This window comes from Lineus longissimus, chromosome 12 (genome assembly GCF_910592395.1).
Source record: "Lineus longissimus chromosome 12, tnLinLong1.2, whole genome shotgun sequence".
Classification (NCBI taxonomy): domain Eukaryota; kingdom Metazoa; phylum Nemertea; class Pilidiophora; order Heteronemertea; family Lineidae; genus Lineus; species Lineus longissimus.
Window position 1 is genome coordinate 17129108 of NC_088319.1, and position 27631 is coordinate 17156738.

Sequence of the window (27631 nt, forward strand, 5' to 3'; positions counted from 1 at the left end):
GTCTTTGAGTACGGAATAAACTGACGCACATTTTTTAGCCAAGGACACATGATTGTCTGGTATGATGCAGTCAGATTTCAATATCAGTTGGGGTCTGAAAATAGCGCAAAAATGTGGGCCTATACGAAATGAAACAGCAACGTTAAAAAAGCGTTGATAGAATCCGACAAATTAGCCTCCTGTCAAAACTCTGTTCATGCCATTATTCATAATTAAAGCTACACAATGATAAGATTTCCAGGAAAAAAACCCTTACGTTGGTAAGCTGAAACGGTCTTGTAATTACATTTCAAAATTCAAAGATTTAGCCAAATATCTCTCCGACGTCTGTCTCCATCGGGACGCGAACTGGCGACGGTCCCCTCGAACAAACAGTCGGGACACCGAGTAAAATATGTTAATGCGCATAATTAGCCACGAATAGACCGAATTAAAACAAAGGATAAACAATAAAACATATTTTGTAAACACTAATCTTCATAATTTAAGTCTCCTTTTATGTTTTTACAACAAGGCCGCCCATTGAGATTCTGATTGGTGTTATTGTCGTCTGATTGCGCTTTTCTCGCTCGGGATCCCGCACGCTCCGATGACGGCCGGACATGGCCGAGTAAACGGGCCGATCGTCTGGCACCATCAAAATGAGCAAGCGGCGCAGGAACCCTAATTACACCGCGAAATTAGTATTTAAACGAGGTTGTGGTCGCTATTTATCATTCGTGTTGACAAACTTGAAAAGAACAACATCGACGACTTCACAGCAGACGATATTTTCGGCGACTTCGTTCCAACCGCATTTTCGCATTTTATCACGGCCCGTACGTCTGCAAACTTTGCTCGAGCAGACGAAGTCCAATCAAGAAGTCATTTGAAGGCAGAGATAGCTTGGACGAGTTGAGATCTCCGCTCGCTCAGCGGGGAGCTTTTCCACAACCGATTATAACAACCTTTGGATAAAATCTTCCTTGGAGTTTTCACTAAATTTTGACTTTGGATACAGAGTTTAAGGATTAACTTTCGAAAATTGGGTTGGGTCTTGCCCTTGGTGTTTTTAAGGGGGCTTTATAGCCTGTGACGCCTGACGGACGCTAGCGGAGTACCATGCACACCCGGACTTTCATCAGTTTTATATTCTTAGCGGCCTTACTTCTCCTGAAATGTTACCTCACCACAGGGACCCGTTGGTTGTAAGTATAGTTTTATAGCAGATTTCAACCATTTTATAATGTCACAATATTCATCAAACGAAACTTAAAAGAGTAACATGTATAGTGTATTTTAGTGTTTTTTCATTGACATATACTTAAGTCCAAACTACGCAAGTCAATTTGATATAGAATCCTCTTGCACTCAGTGAAGAGACACCGCCAGGTATTGTTTTAAACTAGATAGCCTGCTTAACTTTACAAGATTACTCTAACTTACCCGTCTTTCAAATCAAACCACGCCGATTCAGTCTACATTCATAAATTTACCCGCACAATGTTTTGAAACAAGAACCCGTGACATTGCACAGAAGAAAAACCGTTTATCTTCAAAATCAGTCGAGTAGTACAGCAAAGTATTGCCACCACGTGAAAGTAACCTCAATGAAATCGTGTTCGAGGTATCTTAGCTTAAAAACCTGAGGCTTCAAACGTACCGCTAGTCCTGTTACGTGTTACAGACGTCAAGATATCTAGCACATCTCAAAATGTTGCATTTTATTTACAAAAAAAACGGCAGCGGAACGTGTTTACTTTGATAGAACCTCGAGAGATGCGTATTGTAGGTTGCGCGGCGCGTAAGAAGTTTTTGCTGGTTTCTTACAACCAAGGTTGTAGCGGCCACGTGGTGGACGTTCGTCTGTTATATCATTCAACGCGATTTTGTTGAATCATCTTAATTTATAGAGTTGATTGGTCTCTTATTGCCGAGATTAAGCTTTGCGAAATTCTTCAGCATTGTGCTTTACACGCGTTGAGGCAACACAGCGTTGAAGACTACCACGGGTTTCATGCGCTGTGCTCTGCATCCGTCTAAAACATAAGAAAAGTGGATGTTTGAATGTTTCCTACAGAATATACAAGTATTCATTACCATGAGAAGCAATAGTTAGGAAAAGAACACTCGCTGGCTGCCTCCCCGGCATACCATCTCGCTGTTGTGTCTTATTCCTGCCCATGGCTAACAACTCAGTCTACCTCAGCTTTCAGTATTTGTCAATTCGGAGGTGCACCCGAATAACACCTTAAACTTGGGCAATTAATCATAATTTGACAACCAACACAAAGTTTACATTTTCACATCATGGTAGGGAAACACTGGAAGAGTACAGACAAATATTCCACCAGCGATTGTAAAGCACGTGCGCACTTTGCACAAACACCTATTCGGAAAGAATTCGCCAGTTGACCAAAAGTCAACTATGACAACATGACTAAAATGGTCAGATAGCTGACTTGAGTGACATATTTAGAACTAAATAGATCTTAAATCTACAGTTAATTGTTGACTAATTGTGACAGAGATGACAGCCAGGTTTGGAGGTGATCAGTGGGTGTACATTTTCGTGTTATGATATTCTGAAGATACCTTCAACTTTTGTAGTTCGTACTAACTTAGTGATGGTGTTATCATGAATAACCGGAAAAGAAAAGTCCCATATGGAAGTCATGTTATAAATATGATATAATTTTGACAATACTTCTTAACGCAAAAAAAGGTAAACACCAAATCGTCATAAAAATTTCCAAATTGAATTTTCATAGATTTTTTATAGAAAAAGGTCTTTAAATAAAATTTCGTGTACACGTACATCATATAAAACTACACGTTTAACGGAAATTTTTGCTTGTGTGAACAAAATTTTGCTGTTCTCCAATGCCCTGTTCTCCCTTTCTTTCACACATGCGTGCATTCAACGCCATATTCACTTGAAAGTAAAACTCGACATGTACAAATGGATTTTTCTGGAGAAATCCATAATTTTCCAAAATCTCCGATGTCCGGTCAAAAGTTCAGCGTCCAGGGGCAATCCTTAGTTTTCACTCCAAAACACCGCGTCTAGGTCTAGCGTAGTCATACCTTAGGTTGATAAATACATCATCGGAGTTTTACATTAATATCTCACGATCTTGTCAACAGTACTTGGGTTACAACGATCACCGAGTGGATTTGCCTCGAAATGACAAATACTTTCTAGACCTTGTATCACCAGTAACAGTTCTCTACAAAATGATAGTGTGGAAATGTCCTCTTAGGGAAATATGGAAGATGTCCACTTTAAGTGTGGATAACCTATGGAAAGTAGAGGTTTAGGGTAACACTGCGATATTTACAATCCATTTAATAGTTTTTAAAGTTGCAGTTTAATGTAGTTAAAACACTTCGAACTTAAAACTGATGTCAGCTTACAATTATGTGGAAATATATGACATCAGAGAAGCTCGCATAGTAGAGTCCATCCCGTCTTTATGGTATCCCGGGCCTATTTCAAGAAGCAGGAAAGGAGGGTCATAAACTATGGCGGATCTCCATCTTTCTCAAGAAAGACTTAATGAGCCGACTAATGAGTGCAGGCTAATGAGTGCATTCGTCGTGTCCACCCATTTTTACGATCGCGGGTCCTGGATCATGGAAGTCATAAATTCGGGTGTGTTCAGGTACTATCGGTAAGGATTCTTAATAGGAAGTACTAATTAGGCCAACTGGCACCGATATGTAACATTGGTCATCCTTCACTGCAGCGTGGGCGTTTCTCACTATAGGGTGAGTGCGTCATAGCATGATAGATAAGATAGATAACGTCTGAAACCTTTTCCAACATGAAAAGTCAGAATATGCTGATGACTTATTGCAACATATTCACATCAAGGTAGTCACTCCGGATGAAACTAATCATTCATGTGATGTGTCACAAAAGCACAACCAGTTGAAAGGTGACACGTGTAAAAAAATAGTGTTCGTGTAGTTTTTTAAACCTTCCTATCTGAAAGTGGAAATGGTGTTACAAATTTAATTGAAAAATTAACGATGACAATTTTATTTAAATTCAACCAATTCACTTTACCATTGATTGAAAATGCCCTATCGCCACCCAGGCGTTAAGAGACAAACACAACTCATCATTTCGCCAAGATTCCTGAGTGAAAATTGTAGGTTAGGGAGACACTTGAGACTGTGACAAACGCGGCAATTCGATGATTTTAAACAACCTCGTGTCATCCGAGTAAATGGGGCCTGTTATATTGTTGATTATAGACCTGTCCAGGCGCGAGAGAATTGTTCTCTAAATACGCTTAGCCGTTTTACGTGTTGACCAATTACACTGTTTTAAAAACGTGTGTAAGCACTGTCATTTCATTATTCAGATGCCTTTACGATATTGGCCAGTGTTTTGACACATTATACTCTCGTTTTCCCAATCTCTGACTATTACAAAGCATGGCTCGAAACATGCTGATGTGAATTTGACACAGAATAAAACGTAAATTCTCATGAGAATATATCATGCAAAAACAAAACAAATCAAAATGGAACAGTTTTGAGTAGTGCATTTTATTTCGAATGTCTTTACTCGTCTAAACAAAGTCCACTTCGCCAGACATATCCCACAATTTTAATTGAATAGCTTACATAGTTATGACCGAGAGACATTCAGATGTCATTTCGAATTAAAATTTAATAAGAATAATCGGTAAGGTTAACAGAATAATCAAAGTCTAATAGACTAATGTTGTTCTTTTTCATAACATTTCGTCATTAAGTCAATACGCGAGGAGCTAATATTTTAGTTTTCCTAAGCCTGTACGACAGCATTTTTGCATGAATCCATTATAATCTATTGTCAATAAAACTTAACGAACAAGAAAGTTTCGATTTGCCTGAAATCAACAGATGATATAGGAGACAACCAATATCTCTAATTCTGTGTCAATTCCTTTGGCAATTCTACCACAGTTTGAACTACGATATGCCATTCTAAACAACCAGAGGTATTTAAACCATACTCAGAGACAATGCACACTCGGTACACTCGCTTTATCATTTCCCTTCGTAATTCTACTATCTGTTGATAACGCCTTTAATCCCTAAACATGATTTTTTGATATCTTGACTTAATATTATATCGATCCATGCAATATTGATTTATGATTGGTATTACCGCTGTCCAAATATCTATATTCATTAATCGTAATGTGGGTATATCTTAGTGACGTTACATATTGCACCGTTATAGTCATATAAAGTTAAACTTATCGCTGACAAAGTAAATATGATTCTGCCCACTTCTTTAGCAAATATTCATTGCAATATACCTCATGGTCAGTGATACATGGGGACGAGGATCGGAGTATGAGAACGAAATATCTTGCTAAAAATCAACATTATTTCCTCATAAGAGATTAACAGTATTAACTATATCCGTTCCCAGTATCATGAGTATATTTGCGAATTGGTCGCCATACTGTCGCATGAGATATCAGTTTAATGGGCTTAGGTGTGTAAGAACAATAGAAAGGTAGCTAGTGATATGTTTAATGGGTTTAAGGAATTAAACATGTTTGGGATCATACTCAGTTGACCCACGCTCAAACACTGATGTGTACAGGGGGAGAGTAGGAAGATTGTCAATAACGATAACGATACAAATCTTGAGTTGAATTCCGTTGAGAAAACAAACGAAGGAGTGGTTTTGTTTTGAAGAAATGGCTTGAAGAGTATTCTGTATTCCAATCCTTGACTTAAGGAATTGATACAGAACTTGAGGTATTTGTGGTGAAGCTATAGAATGAAGGCCAAAACCAAAACATAAGCCTTATGAGACCCATACCAGCTTATTAGATCAGGAACAGGCTTTCCGCAACAAGAATGACCCGAAAAAAACTTAAGGAAACGAGTGGTAATGATGGATGGAAAGTCACCCCAAGAATCCCGGGGTTAGGGCAGCTGTGGGAGACATAAATGAAGGCAACGGAGGGTTTTGTTCAACTTTCTGTGTCAAAAATTGACTAGGTGGGCAACTGATCAGATCGACAAAGACGATGCCGGATGCATGGTTCCAGGTTTTTCAACTGAAATAGAGCATAAAGCGGGCTAACATACATCAACACATTCTTTGTAGAACTCTTTCAGAGATGATTGATGAAATTGCATTAATTTCATATTTGTTTTGTTCATTTGAAAGAAGTGTTTTCCTATCCGTCCTCCGCGATTTGCTGTTGAGCATGTCGCCCCGGGGTCCTGGTAGAATTTTGCAGGAGTCAGGTCCGGGCATCGTCGACTGGGGAGAAATCATACGACTGTGATGATTTGCGCCGGACTCATTAACAAGAAGTCGAGAGTTTGACATCAGTATAACTGCTTCTTCGCTGCCCGTGTGTCTTTTAAGTGTCGTTAGGGAACGCCTTCCCAATGATGGTTTCTCTCAACCAGGCATTCAATGCTAAGCTTGGGAGGCAAACAAGTGACGTATCTAATCAGTAACCAACCATGCCTGTGATAGTATACCATGACGAGATGCTACATCAAGCATGATACGCTTTTGAGCCATTGGTCATCATCCTGCCGAGAGTATGGTATACAATGTACATTACGTCCTCATTGCGTCCTCCTGCGCGCGGCTTCGTGGCAGTCGATAGATCCATACGTTCCTAAAATGGCACTTTTAGATCCATGGCCATACGTGCTGTAAAAAATCTTGAACAACAACACCAGATAGTATAGCCTAGCTACCCGTCAGGAACCCCATGTTGGGGTGGTGAACCCTCTTCATTAGCATAAACCTCGAATTAAGGCCATCTATTTCAAATGTCATCTAAAAATCGAATCGGTGATTAATTTACCAAACAAATTACCCGGAAAGCACAACACACTTTTCAAGATTTGTCAGCCGAACAAGTGAAATATTAATTGTTCTGTCAAATTTAGCACTGAGTGGCGGTGTACAATGCATTGGACACTGCACAATGCATTGTTGTGTGTATGGGTTTCTCACCATAACTGTACAATGGGAGCTGATGGTGGGATGAACTGCCGCCAGTCTGTTTGCCCCCCAGACTTGATGGGGGCTCTTTACGGGCATGTTGGCATCGATGCAAAGTTACTTGAACAAAATAACTAAGTCTGGAATGAGGGTGAACTAAATTGTAGTAGGAAGGTATATTGAAGGATCCGTGAGACATTCTAAAGGCAACCATCAGAGTCATAAGCATGAAATCAGTTCAGAATAATTAAGTTTGACCACTTCAGGGCTTTCGGTTTTGTTTTAGCCCCTTGAGAGCAACATTGTCGCCAAGTCATCGGTTATCTCTTCAATCTCAACACTGTCGCGCCTAATCCCAAAATTGCCTAGAGAAAAACGCTAAAAAATCGCCCATATTTTGGTGTTTTTGTGTTCTATTTGGGCGATCAAGTCAACTTTTAGTGGTTTTTGATGATGATGTATATGTCTATCTTTGTCAGAATCTGACAATTTAATGACTGTTCCCCGCCTAGCATCACGCTGATTGCAGTGGAACTGATTTGGTGTTTACTGATCCAAAAATGGCGACACGGAATGGTGTTTGCATCTGCGATCCTATCCGAGGTAAATCGGTGTATTTTATGGTCATCAAGAACTGCCTGCCGCTTAGAGTTTTCGCTGAGGACACACTCTGAACAAAAGATATATATGATTTCACAAAGATTATACGATAGGCCTATCATAGCTCAAGAAGGGTCTTCATTCAATTGCCCTTTCCTCGTTCTGGTCACCTAAAGAGCCGGAATTCCACATTATCGCACGTGCCCCCGTTGGCAGTAATGGCGACAATGCCTTGGTCGTATCTGTCAATGAACAATAAGAAAACCATTTATTTCGAGTCAATTTAAGCAAATGATATTAATCACCTTCATTTAAAATGATATCGCCCTTGTGACCAGACAAAAGCTAAGAATGTTAGAGACCTGGCCTGTCATTAGAGTTTTCCCAACACGAGCGGCACTGAACATGCTAAAGTCGTTTGCTGGAAGATTTTCGCGAACTATATTTGTTTAATACGCCAGATAGAGAGGTTTTACACGACTTAAAGTGATGGATCGAGAGAGTTGAACAGCTGTGCTGCGATGGATATTTGAGTACCAGGAAACGGTGACTGTAGACGAAAGTTACTGAAACTTTGAATCAATACCGGTTCCTTATTTGCTTCGTGTAAAAGTCTGAATATCTTGAGTTTACTTAATGGTTACTTCTTCCAGTGAGTTTTTTTGCTTCCTCACTGCACACCACCTTTTGCGCAAATTATCGTCCTCTTCAGTGAGCTTTATCAACCAATCAGAAGTCCCCTACAATGCTTGTTCGGCTCAGACAGCATGTATCTATTAGGGAGATAGTACTGGTATAAGAAACATGTTGTAGACCGCTTACCTACCACAGTTTGAAGTAAATTACAGTCCCTGTTCTCACTAAATCAAATGCTAACCCAGGCACGAGATTTATTCCAAGCTGTGTTTTACTTCTCGCTGTAAAACAACAAGCATCGAGTTCTGATGACGAAAAAGCTAACTTTCGGCCTTGTGGAACAAGTGAATAAATCATCATGACTTGCTCGCCCCTTAAATCACTTTAATTGGGTGAAAACCTCTTCATAGGTTCTGTAGTATCAGTGTCAGGCGATTACTTGCAGCCACAACTAAAGAAAAAGTGAATTCCTTGGTTCTTGATCTTACAAACGTGAAATAAAGAATATGGTCTTGGGTGTTTTCAACCAACAGCGAGGTCTCTCATGACACTATCTACTTCACGTTTTCGTCACCAGTCACCAGTTTATCAGTCACCAAGATTGGTAAGAGATGTGGTGAGATCGAGGGAACAGAATTGTTTTGGTCACGGGCCGGTAATTGATCGATCAGTTTGTCGTTATTTCAGAAGAGAAATCTGATAAAAAGGCGATGTCTGGTCTCATTCGACAACATAATAGTCATGCAAAAGCATCTTAGTGAAATCAATTCGTAATTCCTGGAACATTGTCATCATCTGAAGCTGTTGACTTAGATTAAAGGTCTGCTTCCCTTGCCCCAGACTCACTCGCCTATTGCTGCCAAAATGATACTGACAACAACTTAAACTTACATGTCATTAGGCTGTTCAAATGGTTATCTTTGTCAACTGAGTTCGTACATCCAGTGTTGTCAATCGCACACGCAACTTCCACACACGCGCCCAACTGATATGAGAGGGATGGAAGGTATATTTCACCAACACAAGCTTACTATTCCCTCTATCTGTACCAGAAACTGGGACCATCCCTTTAAGAACATCCCAACTATGTCATTCCAGAGGTTACGGTTATCATATAACTGGAGCATCTATCTTAAAGACAAATTGCCTGCCTCGACGGCTTACCCTAATCCCACAAGCCGTGTTTACAACCTATTTGTCATCGATATACATCAAACATCTCCATGTTATACATTGGCCAAGTTATAAGTGAGTTTGGCCAGGTTCGGGTCACTTCCGGGTCAGATGATGGGGGAAGCAAGCTCAGAAACATTAGTGGGTGAAGGTAGGCCAGTTCAAGATTTTGCAAGAATCGTGAATGAAATAGCAATAGCAATTTGGTACGAAACTCGCTCCGTTCTCCAGTAGTAACATTTTTAGTATCTCTTCCTGGCCTATAGTCCAATAGCTTTAATCTAATATGCGGGTGACAGTTCCCGCAAGCTGTTACCTTCCCTACTTGAGATCACGCAGGTAAATTAGCAAGAACATGGCCAAACTACAAGAAGCGCTTTTTTCTTGTAAACAGTACGTCTCGCCTCCGTGTGGCTGCTGTATCGCCCCAAGAAATACTAGCATAGGATAGCACACATTACACCTGTCTTGTGCCTGATAAGATTTGATATTTCAAGGAACAATTGAACAGTTGGTTAGTTTAACGCTTGCAGGGCTATGCAACTACCCATTATGCTATACTAACATGTTCAACAATTTCAGAAGGCGAAAGTACAGGAACGCCCTGTGAATACATCATCTGTAACAATGATGCTCACACAACGATGCTCGGTCAATTCTCCCAACCTTCAATCGGTGTCATTCTTGCTTCTAGCGTTCCTCGAACAAAGAGGGGAAATAATCAGAAACAGTATTTTCAATATTTTCAGATTATTGGCCACCCATGCCACTCGGTGTGCTATTAAAGATTAAATTGCTAAGTGTTTTCAGTATTTTTCAGGGTATTGGCTAAGATGTCACAAATCAGCAGTATCCAGAACGTAGACTTCTGTAACCGGCTGAAGGGGCTTGTAAAGCGACAGAAGCAGATCTGCCGGCGGAATCTGGAAGTAATGGAGAGTCTGAGGCGAGGAGCCAACTTAGCCATAGACGAGTGCCAAAATCAGTTCAGGAATAGGCGCTGGAATTGTAGTATAGTTAACCAGGCTAACTTATTTGGAAACGTACTTAAGCAGGGTAAGGGAGCATTTTACATCTTTTCTATGTTGTGTTGAATTTTCGGCTCAATTTGGCGTATTCTGAAGGCTTCTTGTTGTGTTGGCCGAGATAATCGCTCAATCCTGCTTCACCGGTGCAGTCTCTAGAATTGAACCAATCAGCAGCCCTCGATCCTGCTTCACCGGCGCAGTCTGTAGAATTGAACCAATCCGTAACAGCCCTCGATCCTGCTGCACCGGTGCACCAATCACAATGGAGGATTCGGTGCTTGAGAAAAATGGGGAATGAATTGACTCTATTAGTGAGGACGATGAAATTCAGCAAACATGAAACATCACACCAGTATGACTATTGAAAGCGTTCTTCTGTAATGGTTGAGATATACATGAAATCTTTGAGAATGGCAAAATGACAAATGGTGTACGAATGATAACTCTGTCTCAGGTTCGAGAAATAGGCAGACGATCGTACTGGTTCAGTTCTTAGATATAAGCTTGACTACAATACCACTGAGAAATGCACAACGTTTTGATTAGCTTGCGATGGTAAGCACCAATTGTCTACAATGTTGAACATTAACAGCAGCAATCACGCTCGGTCAGACCTCCTTACATCAGCTTGAATCAGGATACCAGCCTTTTGGGTACATGATTCGCATTGAATGTATTGGTCAAGTTATCTGACATGGACTGTCCCAAATTAATGGGGGAACTGTTTCAAAGTCTGCTCAATCTTGGCGGGAGGATGAAATTCGACATGCCGCCTTGGCGTGATAGATGACAGCAGTAACTCATCCTCTGTCCAGATATCAAAAGGAGATTAGGCCTGGCCAAACATACCCTGATTAAGACGCCCGTTAACATTTATCACTGCGTCCACAACATTTGTCATAAGGGTTTAGTAGCTACATGTGGTAGGGCTTATTGATGCTATTTTCTCAATGTCAATACGTTGTTCTAAGACAAAGCATTACAGTCCTTGATATCAATGTCAGTCAGATAGTTTTAACTTCGGGAGCACGCCGATCTTGAGGATTACTCTATTCAGGCATTTTCGACCATATTCGAGTGGGTTTTACCCCAAGTTCTATCTTATTATGCCCTGACGAAAAATGATGACACGTAGGAATTCTACATGTCATAGCAGCGTACAAATGACCAGCAAATTACATATGACAGCCTTAACCGCTTTGTTTTCCTCTGTAATCGGGCAACAATGTCAATTCGTAATGGGTGATTGTCGGCAGACTTTCATGTCTCGGTTCATCTGATCTTTCAAAGAGACACCCTTTCCGAGTCATTAGACCAGGCGAAAGGATGGTGTCTCGGGTGTCTCTTTCTAATTTGAGGTTTTTTAAAGTCAGGTTTAAAGGCATGTAACAACCGGATGTAAAGAAGCGATGACTTTTTAACCTTTGGTTGATCTCTGTTCAAAGTTGGCCTCTTGGTTTGACTATCAAAACATATTCAATGAGTCTTAGCTCTATAAACGATGTGATGCAATTTGTAATGTAATGTCGGAGCAAACCCGTACGCTGTTCGAGATTGTCGCTCAATCTATCACATGACGACAAGTCCCGACGACTGGGACTCGAACCCACGACCTTAGAGATGACATGCAAACTCTACACCGGTGTAAAAAGAACGCTCTTGCTTGTTCCCCATACTTCAGTGTTTCCATACAATAGACAGCCAGACTTACTTTTTGTCATCTTTGCAGGTACGCGAGAGGCAGCATTTGTACACTCAATATCATCAGCGGGCGTGGCGCATGCGGTGACCAGGGCCTGCAGCAGTGGGGAACTACGCAAGTGTGGGTGCGACCGGAGCGTACGAGGAAGGAGTCCGGACGGGTTCGAGTGGTCGGGGTGTTCAGATAACATCGCGTTTGGCGCAGCATTTAGTAAAGCGTTCGTGGACGCGAGGGAGAGGGCGAAGCGGTACGCAGGCACCAACAGATCCTTGATGAATTTACATAATAATGAGGCTGGAAGAAGGGTAAGTCATCAGTGGAGAACCCCTTTACTTGCAAAGAATCATGGCGAGGGTTCTTACATATAAAAAGTAGAGCATCCATCTTAAAAATGCTTTCATAAAGATTACTTGGAATTTGAAATATTGTGCTTCGTAGTCATACGAACTGTAGGCCATTTAGGGGGTCAAGAACCTGTCAACATAGCATTGACCTAGGTGCGAACAGATTTTTTTAAAAAACTATCATTTGCAATATTACATTTAAACATGCCGTATTTACATTAAACCTAAAATCTACAAATAGTTTTATAAAATCAATTAACTGTCATGATAATTGCTTGAGAAATCTGACCTTAATCTGTTGTCAGTGATGGGACATGTTGAGTATTTGTCCACTCATTGTCACATGCCCAATGTAAATTGAAAGCTGACAAATTGTGTACATTCTGTGTACATTTTGTGTACATTCTGTGTACATTTTCCATTCAAGATGACAGCGTTCGTGTCATGATTCTGTCAATCATTTCGATTGGCATTTTCTGTGAAATTCCGTGTAGAAAACTGAGGGATTGTTCAAGTGATTTGATCATTACACCCCAGATGACGTTAAGTCAATATTTTGGGCTTGGTTAGGGATGAATCGTGTCCATGGGCTCAAACTTGCTGGAAACTACGGTAGCAAGACTATGTTGATGTGTGATTTCATGGCAGCGCAGAATCTCTGAGATTGTTCATAAAAGTACATGTATATGATTCCGAGTTGGTTATTTCGCCGTTTCTGTTGGTCTGTTGGGTTGCATCCCGCACAGATCTGTTGAACAAAGAAGTATTGGGCACTAGGAATTTTGGCATGATAATAGATACGTGGCTAATGGTCGATGCTACGGCTTTCTGAACCTTAATGTAAGATACGTAGGCTTCGTGCTTGATATTACTCAACCCACAGAGGGTTAAGTCAGATATTTTTTATCTGTTTCTCCTGACATGGTAGTTGAACCATATCGAGTGACCAAAGCAGCTGACCCCTGCCTTAATCTGACTGACAGGGACAAGTTTATTGCGCGCCGAGGTCCCGCCCCTACTAAATTTCTACAACACCTTTGTATTTGTTCAAAAATGACGGCGGTTTCAAAGCCAGTTTCCAGAGTTCGGGGTGCCCTACGATGTTTAGATCACTGTTATAAGTGTCATGTCACCTTTAGCCTCCACCGCAGGGTTCCAAATACCAATACCATAGCGAGTCCACGAAGGCAAACGGTTTAAAATAGCCAAGTTGGAATAAATCTTAGCTAAATGGTTTTATTGTAATGTTTAGTTGGCGATCGTTGCATAAGATTGGACAGAAAGAAATTAGTTCACGACCGATGATGTTTAACTGCTAGATGTGGGCGGGCTGCTATCGCGGACATTTCTTTTTAAGATTCCTTGTTAAGGTACATAAACAGAGAGCGTTTCCTTACCAAAAACACCGCAATTTATTTCTCATTGGCAAGTGAAAATATACCAGTATCAACACTTAACTCGTTAGGACTGCCCTTTCGTAAAAGAAACGAGTCAATCTGAACAAAAGCACTAACTTGCCTGTATTTACACATCACACCAAATTCACTTCGATGTAGACCGCGAAAAAAATGACCGGACAAAATGTGTAAAATTTGTGTTTATCTGTTTGATTTATGAAATCTTGGGGCCTAACTCTAAATGTTGTTGTAACCTTTAGCCATTCCTAATCCATGGGTTGTTTTTATAAGCTAATAGTAAATTTCTATACCGGTTGACAATTTCGTGTTTTCTCTTGAGGTTCACTTGGTGGGGTTAAGTTGTGAATGGATCAGATATTAAAATGCTGTTTAATGTACACTATTTACAGTCGCCAAGGTTTCCAAAATGGCCGCGGAATAAGCCAAACAAGTTTGTCTGGTGTACAATGTTTTTCAAGATGATCAACAATATATTAGATATGAAATCAAGGCAAAGAACGTCATTGCTCTCCAGTTAACGCCAACTCACCTTTTCAATTCCCCTTTAACTCTATGGATTGCAACCCCGAAATATTTTCTCGTTTATCTTTTCGAATATGTATTTTCGTGTTCTTGGTTGTTTCGAGGGGGTGTTGACCGACGATCCATGTCAATCATCCTAAACTGATGCATTCCACATATTTGAAATAGTCTGTTGGCGGAGTAGGACTTCAGCGATGAAGAGGTTTATCATTTGTTTCGCTTGTGATCAGGCGCAATATTGGTCGAGTTAGTTCCCAGGAGTAAATAGTTTACACACCAGGTAAAACAAGATATGCCCGCAGAATGTCATTCAATTTGCTCTGTAGTTGAGAAAGCGCACGCTTCATTTTGATGTTAAAGATGCTGCGGCTCTTTTACATACAGTCATGCCACATGGTCAACGATGACCAATCAAAACGATGGAAGTCACATGACATAACATACAAAATGGTGGCAGACCGGAATGTGAACAGAGATATGGTCTCCATATTTGAGCACGATATTTAAGCATAAAATGGCGAATGTTTTGACCAGATCTACGCCTACACGAGCTAATTAGATGATATAAGAAGCCAAACTTGTGTGTCTCTGGCCAAATATCAAAGGTTACTTGGTTCAGAAGCTTCCAGCGTCCTAATCTGACAACATCTTGTCAGATGTCAGAGGAGCCAATCACCATTAATCATGACCTGTCTAAGGGCACATGTTCCTCCCCTCCGGAATGCGAGAACACCCTGCCCAACCCCTGTTTCATCCATCAAGTTATGATAACGTGACGTTTTCTGGTTCCGAACACGATAAGGACATGGCGGGAACATATGGGGAAATTAACTAAAAGCATCAGTGATAAACAAGTCAATTTATATTGCCAAACTGTAAACCGGAACCAGATTCTCTAGAAACTGTTTTCCTTGTTTTTTCTTCAATTATCTTTGCTCAGGATGCTGTCAGCTAACACTGGACAAGCGCTCGTCGTCAAACACTTCGTTGTTGAAGACAATTATCAGATTATTGACAAGAAACTTAAATGCCATATCTCAAGAGGTTGAAGGCAAGAAACTAGTCTTAAGTTGGCCAACTTTCCGAAATTTCTTCATGAAGCTTGCAATGGAAACTCAGCTTAGGCTTCCAACGAAAAGCCCGTTTTTCATTGTTTTTGAGACTACTCAATTTCCCAGAAAAATCGTTCCTTCAAAAATACGTTGTGAACATTTGCCAATAGGATGGTACAAGCGTCTGTGAAGGTGTCTTATCTAGTTGATTGATGAGTGAAATAATCACAGCGTTCTATATGTATCTGTTTGTTGGCGAGGATATAAGAAGAGAGTTATCAATCAACGGTGATTTCGTAATCAGTGGTACCGTAATGGCTCCGCGGACTGCCGAAGAGTTTAAATTCAAACCTGACTTTTTAAAGGTGGACAATACTAAACCAAAGAGAACTAACCCATACTTTGTAGGTTCGAGTCTTCAAAACTCTTGTACTTCCTTCCGTTGCTTCGAATCGATCTGTTGATCAGCGCCAACAGTTAATTCAGTCTATATTTTATGGCGTCAACGTATCATCGGCCAAAATGCGTTTTGCCTCGGCAGATGCAATTCTAGAGAGTGAGGGGGCTTTCTGTTGATTTCTGTTTGTTTATTCTTTCGAAGATGCGTCTCATAGCGCTTCTCATCATGGCCACCGCCTTCTTGTGAATAGAAGGCCAACCAATCACCAATGGTTGTCGCTTACTTATTCACCTCGAGTCTGTTATCTCAGTACGCAGTCAAATGAGCGGGTCTGCACCTAACGACGGTTACCAACGGCAAAGCATGGATATCTAGAATGTATAGGCTAATCAGCAGCATCCTTTTCTGCTGCGTGGTTCTATAAGGATCACTGCCATTCATTTGATCTCTAGCACATTGACTTCGGAAGTGGGAGAGCGACTGGAAAAAGTTCATAAACAAAATTAAAATGAAGCAAAATTCGAACCAGGAAGTTAATTTCTTGAATTACGTTGTTGAGTTCAAAGCAGCAGACACCTGAAGATAGGATCGTCTGCAAGTGGTTTCAGGGCGGTTATCATCCCCAGGATTCTTTATGAATACATAACCCAATATAGATCAATATGAAACAGTTTCCTTGGGTTCGAGGTTAAAGTTATCTTCGACACTACACGTCTGGGTCTCATCACGTTGTTGAAAAGAACCTGTTTCTGGCAGATCGATAGGCTGGGCATCTTAACATGCCAACAATGATCATATAACGCACCATGCGGAGCAAATTTGTTCGCCAGAAATTCAAGTCGATTGTTATCCATAGTGTTAGTAACTTGTAACACTTTAGAGCCACCCAGACGTTGATTTCCTCTTCAAATTAGCCATATCGAAACAGTTGTAAATCTAGTTATAGCGTTCATCGTAAACGGTATGCTAATTTATAAATTTAACCGGCCTCAAAGAAAACTTGCGTTGACAATGTAATGAATAATACATTCGGAGTGTGTATTCTGAACTGAGCGAAGTTACCCTATATCCCCCTTCTTCATCCAAAACTGCCAACCTTTCCACTGATAAACCCTTCCTCCTATTCAAATGCATGCATATGCCAGTATCTCAGATTCAGCTGAGGACCTAGCTTAGTTGCTTAGTTGCTTTGTCTCTACCCCAAGCTTGCAGTCATCCATTATTTCAGGTTCGACATGGCATGTATATATGAGATATTACTAAAGCAACATTAGACGTCTTTTGAACACATGACCACTTTGCTCATCTTCTGATAGTCCATCTTTCCGTGTCTTTTCAGGCCATCCATGACAACATGAAAGTCCAGTGTAAATGCCACGGCGTTTCCGGTTCCTGTGAGCTAAAAACATGCTGGAAGGCCACGCCCTCTTTTAGAGAAGTTGGCGCCAAGTTAAAAGAGAAATTCGACGGAGCAACGGAAGTGGACCAGCAACGAGTTGGGACACGACGCCAGTTGATGCCGATTAATACACAGTATAAACCTCATACGACGGGTGACTTGGTCTATATGGATGCATCCCCCGATTTCTGTGAGCCTGACAAAGAGACTGGGTCCTTAGGGACGCATGGCAGGCTCTGTAACAAGGACTCTAAAGCCATCGATGGCTGTGACTTAATGTGTTGTGGTCGCGGGTTCAAGACCAAGAAGCGGACAGTGATAGAACGCTGTAATTGTAAGTTTTATTGGTGTTGTTACGTCAAGTGCAAGGAGTGCCGGAAGGAGGTCGAGGAGCATCGCTGTATCTGAGAGTCAAGGTCAAGGTCATCTGCGACAAAAATAGATCAATAAAAAGTGACACCACTGTTCGTCTGATTCCAGATAAACCTGATGTTGTCAATCAAGCCTGTACCGGTATTTCAAGGGAAGGTTAGAGTACAGAACATTGGTGAACTATAGTTTGTGCTATCGCCGTTCGATGTTCTCGCAAACCGATTTGCATCACGATGTGGAATCAAGATGGCGAAAGCCTCGTTTTCACTGAGGCTACACTTCGTATTTCGACCTAATTCTGATGACGTGTGGCTGACGTTTTCTCATGTGCTCCAAAAACTCACGGAGGCCTCTACGCGTACGCGATGCCATAACTTCCAAGGAGTCATTTTCATGATATATGTATATACTGATATGACTTGTTGTAAACTTGATGAATGACGTTTTTATGCGCAGATTCATAATATTTTGTATATTTTGCGTCTACTAGGAGTGCTAGGTTTTGTCTAATAATATTCGGGGTTCGATGAACAACCCTGTCGAAATGTAGGCCAACATTTTCCTAACAAATTTCGGTCTTGCACTGCATTTTGGAAGGTTTGTACTAAATTATATTGATTGACAATTAATCTTCTTTGCTACGCTCATGACTGAGCCTTTTGCCTCCCACAATTATGTATCAACTCGACTAGTAAAATCAACAACATTTAGGATCTAATTTGATTAAGGTCCAGATGTCCAAATTTAGGCCAAATCGTATGATCATTCGGTTAAGAACACCATATAGAATTTCTTTAGTGATTCTGTGTATTTTGATATCATGCAAAGCGTCTTGTAATCATGTACATATCGAGTATACACGAGTCTGAATGTCCTATTCAGAAGTTGATGTAGTTTTGGTTGATAGTTAGACAAGGTTATATTGGTGTAATTTATTTCGTGTCGAGAGATTATGCAATCAAAATGAATAAGATATTGGCAAATCTGCTTCGAGATTATAGAAAATTTAGAAAGTAATCAACGAGGATTAATTACATTATCTGAATAACTTTAGAATATTGTCAGAGCGGTGCCCAGTTCAAGTATGCCGCTTACTGCTGTATCGTACTGCGCCGGGGATGCATACTTCGGCACTGCCACCACAACCGAATTGACTCCAAACCCTGCTCTCGGAAATTCCTTAATTGTTAACAATGAAAAGGTTGACACCGCACAGGCTGGATAATTTGATCAGATTTATATTGACTGGTTGCAATAGATCATTTATGTACAGAGTTTGTAAGATATTTCTTCTTAAATTTAGAACTTGTAGATAAATATCAATCGATTACGTATGATGTTGTTCTATTGTTTTTCTTGCTGCGGTGGGCAGATTTGACGATGTCTTCAATACGACAGGAAGTCGTAAGACGGATGAATGAGGAACGTAGTATACATACTGTGTACACAGTATTGCCTGGTGAATCCGGCAGTGTTTGGTGAAATTCACAGTTTATCACACAGACGAGACTCTAAATCACAAACAATCTCGCGTCACGTGAGAAGACAAATGATGACATTGCGGACTCCATATGACAAATAGTTCCCGATAATTTAATCTCGAATGTGTCAGATTGACTCATTTGCTTTAGCACGAGGATTGAGGAGATCGTGTGATGTTGGCCAGCGCCATCTATTGATCTTTCATACCATCCGCTTCCAACGACTTATCAGTACAACAACGGCTACTTGCCACGAAAGGACGTTCCAGTGTCGAACCACGTGTCGGAGTTTGACGATTCAAGGTTCTTTAGTGTGAGCTACACTGGCGATAACGCTCTGACGGTAAAGTACGAGGCTGACCCCCGTATCACCATTAAATGGTCTGCTGTGGGTCTGGAATTTTCTTTTAGTTTGGCCTCGGATGATGATATGGGCCACTACCTTTTACTGTTTTAGCTCAATTGCGAACGTCATGATTTTTTCTCATCCCGTACTGGTGTAAGAAATTTGGCAATATATGTTTACATGAAACCCAGCTTGGTTATCTTATTTCATTTTCACTGCATTCTTACATGGGCATACCGATTTCCCTAACGTGCCCTGTGTTAACGCGAGCAACGCCATACCCATGGCAACTCGGATACATCATAGCCCGGGCAACCTTTGTCCAATCATCTGTCGCCACATCATATGACCAAACGTCAGTCCGTTCGGTTGTCCTTGGCGCATGTGCAGTGCGTGACATGTACGTCTGTTGCCCTCCGCAGACGTATAATTTCCCCGCCAGTGTAACGACAACTGGCGATTTCCTATCTTCGGGAAACTCTCTCAGAAAACGCCACCTATTTGTGACTGGATTATAACATTCTACTGAAAACAAATCCGTTTTTACTTCCGATCTTCCGCAGACGACGACAACCTGGTCCCCAAAGATTGCGACTCCAAATTCCGTGCGAGGTCTGAGCATGTTTTCTAAGAGCGTCCACGTGTTTGTTTCGAAATTGAACTGGAAGTTGACGCTCTGAACCTCATCTATGTATGTCTGTCCTCCAAGAACGAAAGCAAAATCTCGCCACCTGGCGGCACTGTGATGGTACAGACCAAATGGCATCGGCTTAACGACAGACCATTTGTTTGTATCAGCGTCAAAGAACTCGACTGATGACGTAGCGTTTCCGCCAGGGAAAGTCGCCTTTCCACCAATAGCTAGAATATCTTCACCCCTTGCAACTGCAGCAAAGGCACAGCGTGGCGTAGTCATATTGGGGCAACGCACCCAGCTGTGAGTCGTTGGTTCGTACTTCATGACGTCACTAAACGCAGACGCAGCATCTTCGAAGTGATAATCCGAGTAGAATATTCCTCCGAGGAAATAGATTTGATTCTCTTCTGTCACTACGACCTGATGGTTGTCAATCTTGTATTTGTGATCGAAAGATGGATGAGGTTCAAGCCCGAGGTACGAGGTTTTGGTCACGGGGTCAAAACACGTGAACGAGCGACAACTCGGAGGCCGACCACCACCAGCAAACACTATCATATCTCTCGCGTACATCCCAAGCCGACGCTTTGCATTAAGTTGAAAATCGTTTGCCAACTCGAGGTCCGGTTCACTTGAAGTTGATTGGGTAGATTTAAATAACTTCACCATGGCAATGCGTCCGGTTAGAAACGCGTTCTTTGCTACAAGTGGTTCTTTACAAACGATGTCTGCAATGTATTCATCCGCAAGGTGAACTAGTCGGACTTCTTCCATTAGCCTGAAAAGACAGTTCTCGCGTTCTTCCGGATTATGTTTGATCCATTTCATGACTGCTTCGAACACGTGCGCTTCATTTTCAATGTCAAGGTCATCGTCCTTGATGACGTCAACCAAACTCTCAACCGGAAGTTTACCCATTTGCTCCCCCAGCGCCAGCTTTTGGAAATGCTGCAAAATGAATGTTTTGGCTGCTTCTTTTAGGATCGCGCAGTCGTGAAACTCGCCGAAGGTGTAGAGATCTACACAGTTAGTCAAATCGATGTGTTTGTTCATGTAGTTCGCACACCTGTCTCGGAGAGTGAGCATCTGGAACATCCCGGATGTTATGATGAGATTTTGCACGTTGTCGTGGTTGATGTCGATTGATCCAAAGTAGCAGTAGTTGATGATGTCACCGACAGAGTCAGGGTCAAGGTCGAGTAACGGGATGACCTTGCTGTGAGTCTCCGCCATGTTGGCCAGAAACATCGCCCTGCGAAAAAGAGGTATACGCATGTTTGTCAAAATTCAACATTGAGGGAATATGGAGTAAAGGGCCGGGGCTTCTCTTCAAAAAAACTAAGAAGGACATTTTAATGTTATAAAAGGTCATGTTTATTTCTATAATTGCGCCGTAGGCAAACATGTCACCTCCCGCTGATACAGTTACTTAGCATTGCACATGAATCATTTATCTAATCATCGATGTATCTGGTATGATATTTTACACTGGGTCATATGAGGCACGTGGACTACCCAGTAAATCATACACATTACAAGAGATTACACTCTCCATTTCCGCAGCCCATTCGCTTCCGTGGCACATCCGCCTGCTTTGGCGGTATTTCCTCATTGTGCCTCTGATCACTGTCACTTGGAGGAGGCCCGTTAGTTGTGACGTCATCGGGACTGGCCGCACCCCTGTTTCGGTCACCGTTCTTCATATGGGAAACCAAAAGGGGGTCATTTGAGGCATTGCGAGCATAGTGCGTTAGACTGTCTTCTGCAATTTGTGCGGCATCGGGCCAAAAAACTGGACGTTTTTGGCCACCTTGATGCAAACATTTGTCAATGCCCAAATCTAGTAAACATTGCAGAACAGCTTCCCTTCCATCTGCAACATCCAATAAGGAACCAATTTCTAGTTTAGAGATGGCACCAGGACCTGAACTCGCAATAGAGTCTGACATGTCTTGTTTTGAAGATGCGTCCTGGAGGGAAAGTACCCAGTGGTCACAGTTAATGTTGGCGCCTTTTCCAACAAGAAACCGTATCATTTCGATGTCACCAGCTTCCGTTGCAACATGCAACGCTGTCAAACCATCTGTTTTCGTGAACGCATTCTCCGCCCCAGCTTCAAATAAACATTTCACTATTTCAAAGTTGCTTTGGAGAATCGCGTCATGGAGTGGGCGTACGTCCATGCTGTAAGCGGCATTCAGATCAGCACCTAACACGTAGAGATATTTCACAAGATCCTGCCTGCCAAGTTTCGTGACCATGTGAATGGGTCGGTAGTCTTGGACACGCCCGGGGCTGGGGTTAGCACCAGCACAGATCAGGAACTTCACCATCTGTAGGTTAGCTTGCTTGACAGCATCGTGCAAGGCCGTCACTCCTCGAGAACACCCCATGTCAACGCCAGCTCCAGCCTTCACTAAGGTCCGAATGAGCCTCAGCCCTAGTGGCCGCGGGTCGGATTCCTTTCTGAAGTTATTTTCTAAAAGGTGATGAAGAACGTTGTGACCTGCTCCTCTCTCTGCATCGAGATCTACTTCAAGATTCGCCAATACCGCCGCCATCGTGAAATCGCCACGCGTAACAGCGTCATGAAGCGCTGTCATCTTGTGGTCATAGACAGAATTAACATCAGATCCCAAATTTAACAACAGTTTCACCATCTCCGACTTCATCTTGTCGACAGCCTGATAAAGAACAGTGATTCCCTGTAATAAACGACAGTCGTTGATGTCAGCGCCATGTTTCACCAGAGATTGCAACATGTCCACCTGCCCTCTTTTGGCGCAATCAATCAACACAGGGACGCAGAGATCAAAGCGGAAATTCACGTCAGCACCACATTTGACCAAGCACTCGAGAATTGTGCTATCGTTGCGAGCAAGCGCCAGACTCAGGGCCGTAATATTCATTCTTGGCGCATTGACATCGCCGCCATATTTGTGCAAGATGGCGACCAATTCCGTATCTTGCAATGCTACAGCTTCGTGGATGGCCGCACGACTCCCAAGTGTCCCATTCATATCCGTCCCGAGTTTTGCCAAACACTCGAACACTTCTCCGTCATCGACCTTCATCAGGAGGGCGTGCAAGGGCAATGAAACATTATAATACTTCTTTGCATTGGCATTTGCACCGTGTATCAAGAGGATTTCTACAATGTCTTTCCTTTTTGCCGCTACTGCATCATGTAATGCGTTCACTTGGCAATAACAGGTGGTCACATCGGCTCCAAACTCCACGAGGTACTCCATCACTGATACCTGTTTTCTGTCTAATGCCAACGAAAGGGGTGAGATACCGGCGAACCTCATGTTGTTGACCTTCATACCTGATTTGCATAGAGCCTCGACAGCCTCTGGCTTCTGGAGTCGAACGGCAGTGTGCAGTGACGTCACACCTCTACCAAACGTGGCATTCATGTTCGCCCCAGATAGCACCAACGTTTCGACCATTTCTTTTTTAGCCGACAGATCTCCATCTGGGTCCAAAATGGCCGCATTCGAGAGCCTCAATATGGCGTCGTGAAGTGCCGTCACACCTTCCAAACACTGACATGCTTCATCTGGATCGTCTGCCGCTTTGAAAAGTGCCAGAGCAATATCTTCACCTTCCCCAGCTACGAATTTCTCAACGTTGAGTTGAAATACATTATATTCTTCAACTCTTGTGGCATTTAAATCAACCCTCAGTTCGAAATCGGATAATACTTTCACCATTTTTATATCATCACGTGACACTGCATGATGAAGCGCTGTGACCTTGTGGCTATATTTGGTAGTAATGTCAGCTCCGAGTTTCAATAACAAGTTCACCATTTCGGACTTCTGTTTGTCAACAGCCTGATAGAGAGCGGTCACACCCTCGAGCAGGCGACAGTCATTGACGTCTGCCCTATGCCCGAGTAATTCCTTGACCATTTCTGTATCTCCTACCCGTTCGGCAACAATCAAAGCTGGAACACAGAGGTCAAATCTGAAATTCACATCGGCGCCACAAGCAGCCAAACATTCAATCAGGTCTCTATCATTTCGTACAAAAGCCAATCCGAGGGCAGTAATGTTCATCTGCGGGGCTTGAATGTCGGCGCCATTTTGAATCAGCGCAGTCGGAGTCTCTCTGTCCTTCCTAAGAATGGCTTCATGAATTGCTGTCCCGCTGCCGAGTGTGGCGTTAAAATTAGCTCCATGCTTAGCGAAACACTGGAACACGTCGACATCTGTAACCTTCATAAGCAGAGCGTGCAACAGTGGAGTCAGCCTCTCGTATCTCTTTGCATTCACATTGGCGCCATGCTCCACAAGTAAATGTACCATGTCAGCTCGTCCTGACTCAACAACATCATGTAGAGCTGTTACCTGACGATAGCTGGCGTTAGCATCTGCCCCAAGGTCTAACAGACATTTTATCACTGGTAGCTCATTTCGATCTATAGCTAACGTCAGCGCCGTCAAGCCAGTGAACCTCATGACATTCACGTCGACTCCTAACTGAAGGAGAACCTCTATTGCAGGGGAAATCCCAAAATGAATAGCCCTTTGTAAGGAAGTCACTTCACGGTCAAATCTTGCGTTGATATCGGCACCAAGTTGATGCAAACATTCTATCGTTTCTATCTTCTCAGTCTGAACTCTCTCGAAAACAGCTTCCTCTGAATCTAATGTCTCCAACTCCTTGAATTCGGTTTCGCCAATAAGTTTCTTGTGAATAAAGTGAGTTGCTAACGCACCGACGGCACAGTGAAGCGGTGTCTTCCCAACAATGTCTGCTGTGTTCACCGATGCACCGAGGTCAACCAAGCCCTCTATCATGTCTCGTATCCCTCGTTCCGCAGCATAGTGCAACACTGTCCTCTTTCGACTGTCCCTGAAACTATCTACCTCTAGACCTTCAGAAACTAGCCTTCTGATTTCTTCCAAATTATCGTTCAGAACAGCACCGCAAAGATAAGAAAATGTTCCAGCAATAGTTTCTGGACTTTGGTTTTCATCTGTTTCGTCATTCGGCAAAGCAGCAGACAATTCAGTGTCATTCACATGAATCGAATCAAGTCTTTGAACCTCTGGGTTGTCTTCTTCTGGAGTAGACGATTTCGAAATGACATTATCATCAACATATCCGATTTGTTCGAGGTCTGCAGTTCGAGGTCCAGCAGACGTTTTCGAAAGGTGATCATCAACATATCCGATTTGTTCAAGGTCTGTGACCTCCTTTCTTACAGTTGATGAACCAGGTATGTCAACACCAACAGACCCAGTTTGTTCAAGGGCAGCAGTTTCCTTTTCTCCGGTAGATGACTCTGAAATGTCAACATCAACAGATCCGTCTGTTTCCTGTTTTGCAGCGGATAATTCCAGGATCTCTGCATCTCTGCATCCGCGAATTCCTTCTCTGGTTTCCATCTCTGGCACAGACCTTGCTGGCACTGAACACGCACCGGTGAAAGACGAGTCTTCCGAGTCAACAGGTTTCAATGTACCGGGATCAATTTCCTCTCCGGAATGTGTGTCAAGGGTGACCAAAGAGCCCCCATCACGACTGTCAAGTCTCTGGTCTGCAACCATTCTGTCGACCACTTCTCCATCAATACCAATATCAAGGCTTCCAACTTCATCAGCTCTGTTGGCAAGGCCGGTTTGCTTGAGCACCTCAGACACCCAATTAGAACCAAGAGAAGCGAGAGTTCGAACGCCGTTCGATCCGGTCTCCTTCATGTCATTGAACGAGTCAGCAACGTCGGTATCACAGCTTTGACAGACATGCGTTTCGTTTTCTAAAATAACGGAAGTGTCAGAATGAAATCCACGAACTTCTTCCACGTTGTTGCCATTCGCAGCAAAACCTGATCGGGAGTTTTTCCGATCAGGACATCTCGAATCGGGTAATTGCAGACGTACACCAGTCGCTTTGCTGTCGTTCATTTTGTCGTGCGTTTCTGATGCATCCATCGTTTGAAAGTTCGAAATTCGGTCATCTAGTCCTCAATTTCGCGAGCGACGCTGCAACAATAAACAAATAACGCAACTGAGTACTCGAAATCAGCATTTATTTGTTTCAGAAAATACATATTATCATAACGATAAAAAGTCGCTTGTGGTTTACATACTGTACTTTAACAATCCGGGGGTACAGGAATACAAGGAGGATGCTACAAAAAGAACGCTGGCTCTATTGGATGAAACAAACATTTAACACAAGTTCTTGTAACTGCATAAACTGCCAAGAGTGGTTCCAAGAAACCCGAGGAGAAGTTGAATGCTACTAATTTTTCTGAGGTTTTCTCTCCAAACGGGTGAAGCCCATTTTCGAAGGGTGGCGGAACACTTTGTTGAAAGTCAGTTTGCCCTTCTTGACTCACCTGAAGTACAGGCTGGAGGCAGCGAGGACGGCTCTATGGCATGGGAACTCCTTCCCTTCAACGGTAAGGGTGACGTCCACTAGTTCCTGCTTTGTATAGAGGTCTTGGAGGCCTGTGACTAATGCTGATTGGAACTGGGCAACGAATTCTGACTGGTCTATGGACATGGCCATTCTGAAGGGAAAGGGAAATCTATAATCGACAATATACTGACTGTTGCGGTGTCTACAGGTCCTGGAAGCCCGTATCTAAAGCTGATTAGAACTGGGCGGCGATTTGTGACTGGTCTGTGGCCAATCTGAAGGAAATGGAAACGGAATTTACCGGTATATGTCTGTCACACCTTCTCAAATCCGAAATACTCTTCCTCCACATTGACATGGTCGCCACTACCTCTTCCCTTACTCGTTCAGCACCGAATGGAAAGCGACTCGCGCCTGGTTCGGCTGCTTCTGAAGCATCTTGACCCTCGATGTATTGACATTGCTCCGCTTCCAGACAACGAGTGTATGGGCGGAGGCTACGGAGGCAATACCGCTGGAAGTTCAGTATGCGTCTGAAGGCAACCGTTACGAATCTATTGAGATCTACAGATTTGGGCCAACGAAATCATGTAATGTTATTTTCCATACGCACTCAATGTTTGCAGCGATCATTAGTCGATTCTTGTTTGTTCATCGTTTACATTGTGAATGCATATGATTTATAGTATCATCAGAATAACGTGCTATATACTGGTATCATGCATTTCGCATTGTCGAGCTATGAGTTCAGAGAAAGAAAAACTACATAGGCCTACCTACCTGCTTATGATCGGCTACAGCTAACAGAACTAGGTCCTGTACATTAGTTGTAACAGATTGTGCTCGTCGACCGGCATGCTTCCCCGAGAGGTATGCGAGTACTGCGCCAGCCAGGTGAGCGGCCAATCGCGCTCTTCTTCAGGTATGCAGGCCAAAGCAATCAGTGTATTCTTGCTTTGGGTTTGGGGTGTATTCTTGCTAGACCTCTTGCACATGCAGCTTGGAAGGACTACACTGATTTCTCTAAGCTCCAAGGTTCAGGTAGATGATTTGCATGCAGGAAATGTGCACTCGTTGTGTTGAAAAACATGGAATATGAACCGATGCTCACTAAACTAATGAAAGACGGCCTGAATACCACTTCAGCCGAGGTGGCGTCTAGCTAGATGCTGCAAT

General features: G+C 42.5%; 3 protein-coding genes across 4 annotated transcripts; 1 reads left to right on the forward strand and 2 right to left on the reverse strand.

Moving 5' to 3' along the window:
• The first annotated feature begins 647 nt into the window (after nt 1-647).
• Nucleotides 648-18880, forward strand: LOC135497351 (protein Wnt-4-like). 2 transcript variants are annotated; one of them, XM_064787176.1, is made up of 4 exons: nt 648-1187; nt 10197-10432; nt 12134-12411; nt 17182-18880. In XM_064787176.1, the coding sequence occupies exons 1-4, from the start codon at nt 1102-1104 to the stop codon at nt 17647-17649; spliced, it is 1068 nt and encodes a 355-aa protein (XP_064643246.1). In that variant the 5' UTR covers nt 648-1101; the 3' UTR covers nt 17650-18880. The 2 variants fall into 2 exon arrangements, with proteins under 2 accessions (XP_064643246.1, XP_064643247.1); XM_064787177.1 differs by having other exon boundaries at nt 1098-1187; nt 10187-10432.
• Nucleotides 18881-19663: 783 nt separating this feature from the next.
• LOC135496573 (kelch-like protein 40) lies at nt 19664-21310 on the reverse strand. Its single transcript, XM_064785935.1, has one exon. It carries the CDS (start codon nt 21308-21310, stop codon nt 19664-19666), a length of 1647 nt encoding a protein of 548 aa, XP_064642005.1.
• Nucleotides 21311-21455: 145 nt separating this feature from the next.
• On the reverse strand, nt 21456-26575 carry LOC135497344 (serine/threonine-protein phosphatase 6 regulatory ankyrin repeat subunit A-like). The gene is made up of 2 exons (XM_064787171.1): nt 26433-26575; nt 21456-26073 (listed from the first exon to the last, which is right to left on the reverse strand). Exon 2 carries the CDS (start codon nt 26020-26022, stop codon nt 21610-21612), a length of 4413 nt encoding a protein of 1470 aa, XP_064643241.1. The 5' UTR covers nt 26023-26073; nt 26433-26575; the 3' UTR covers nt 21456-21609.
• Nucleotides 26576-27631: the final 1056 nt, after the last annotated feature.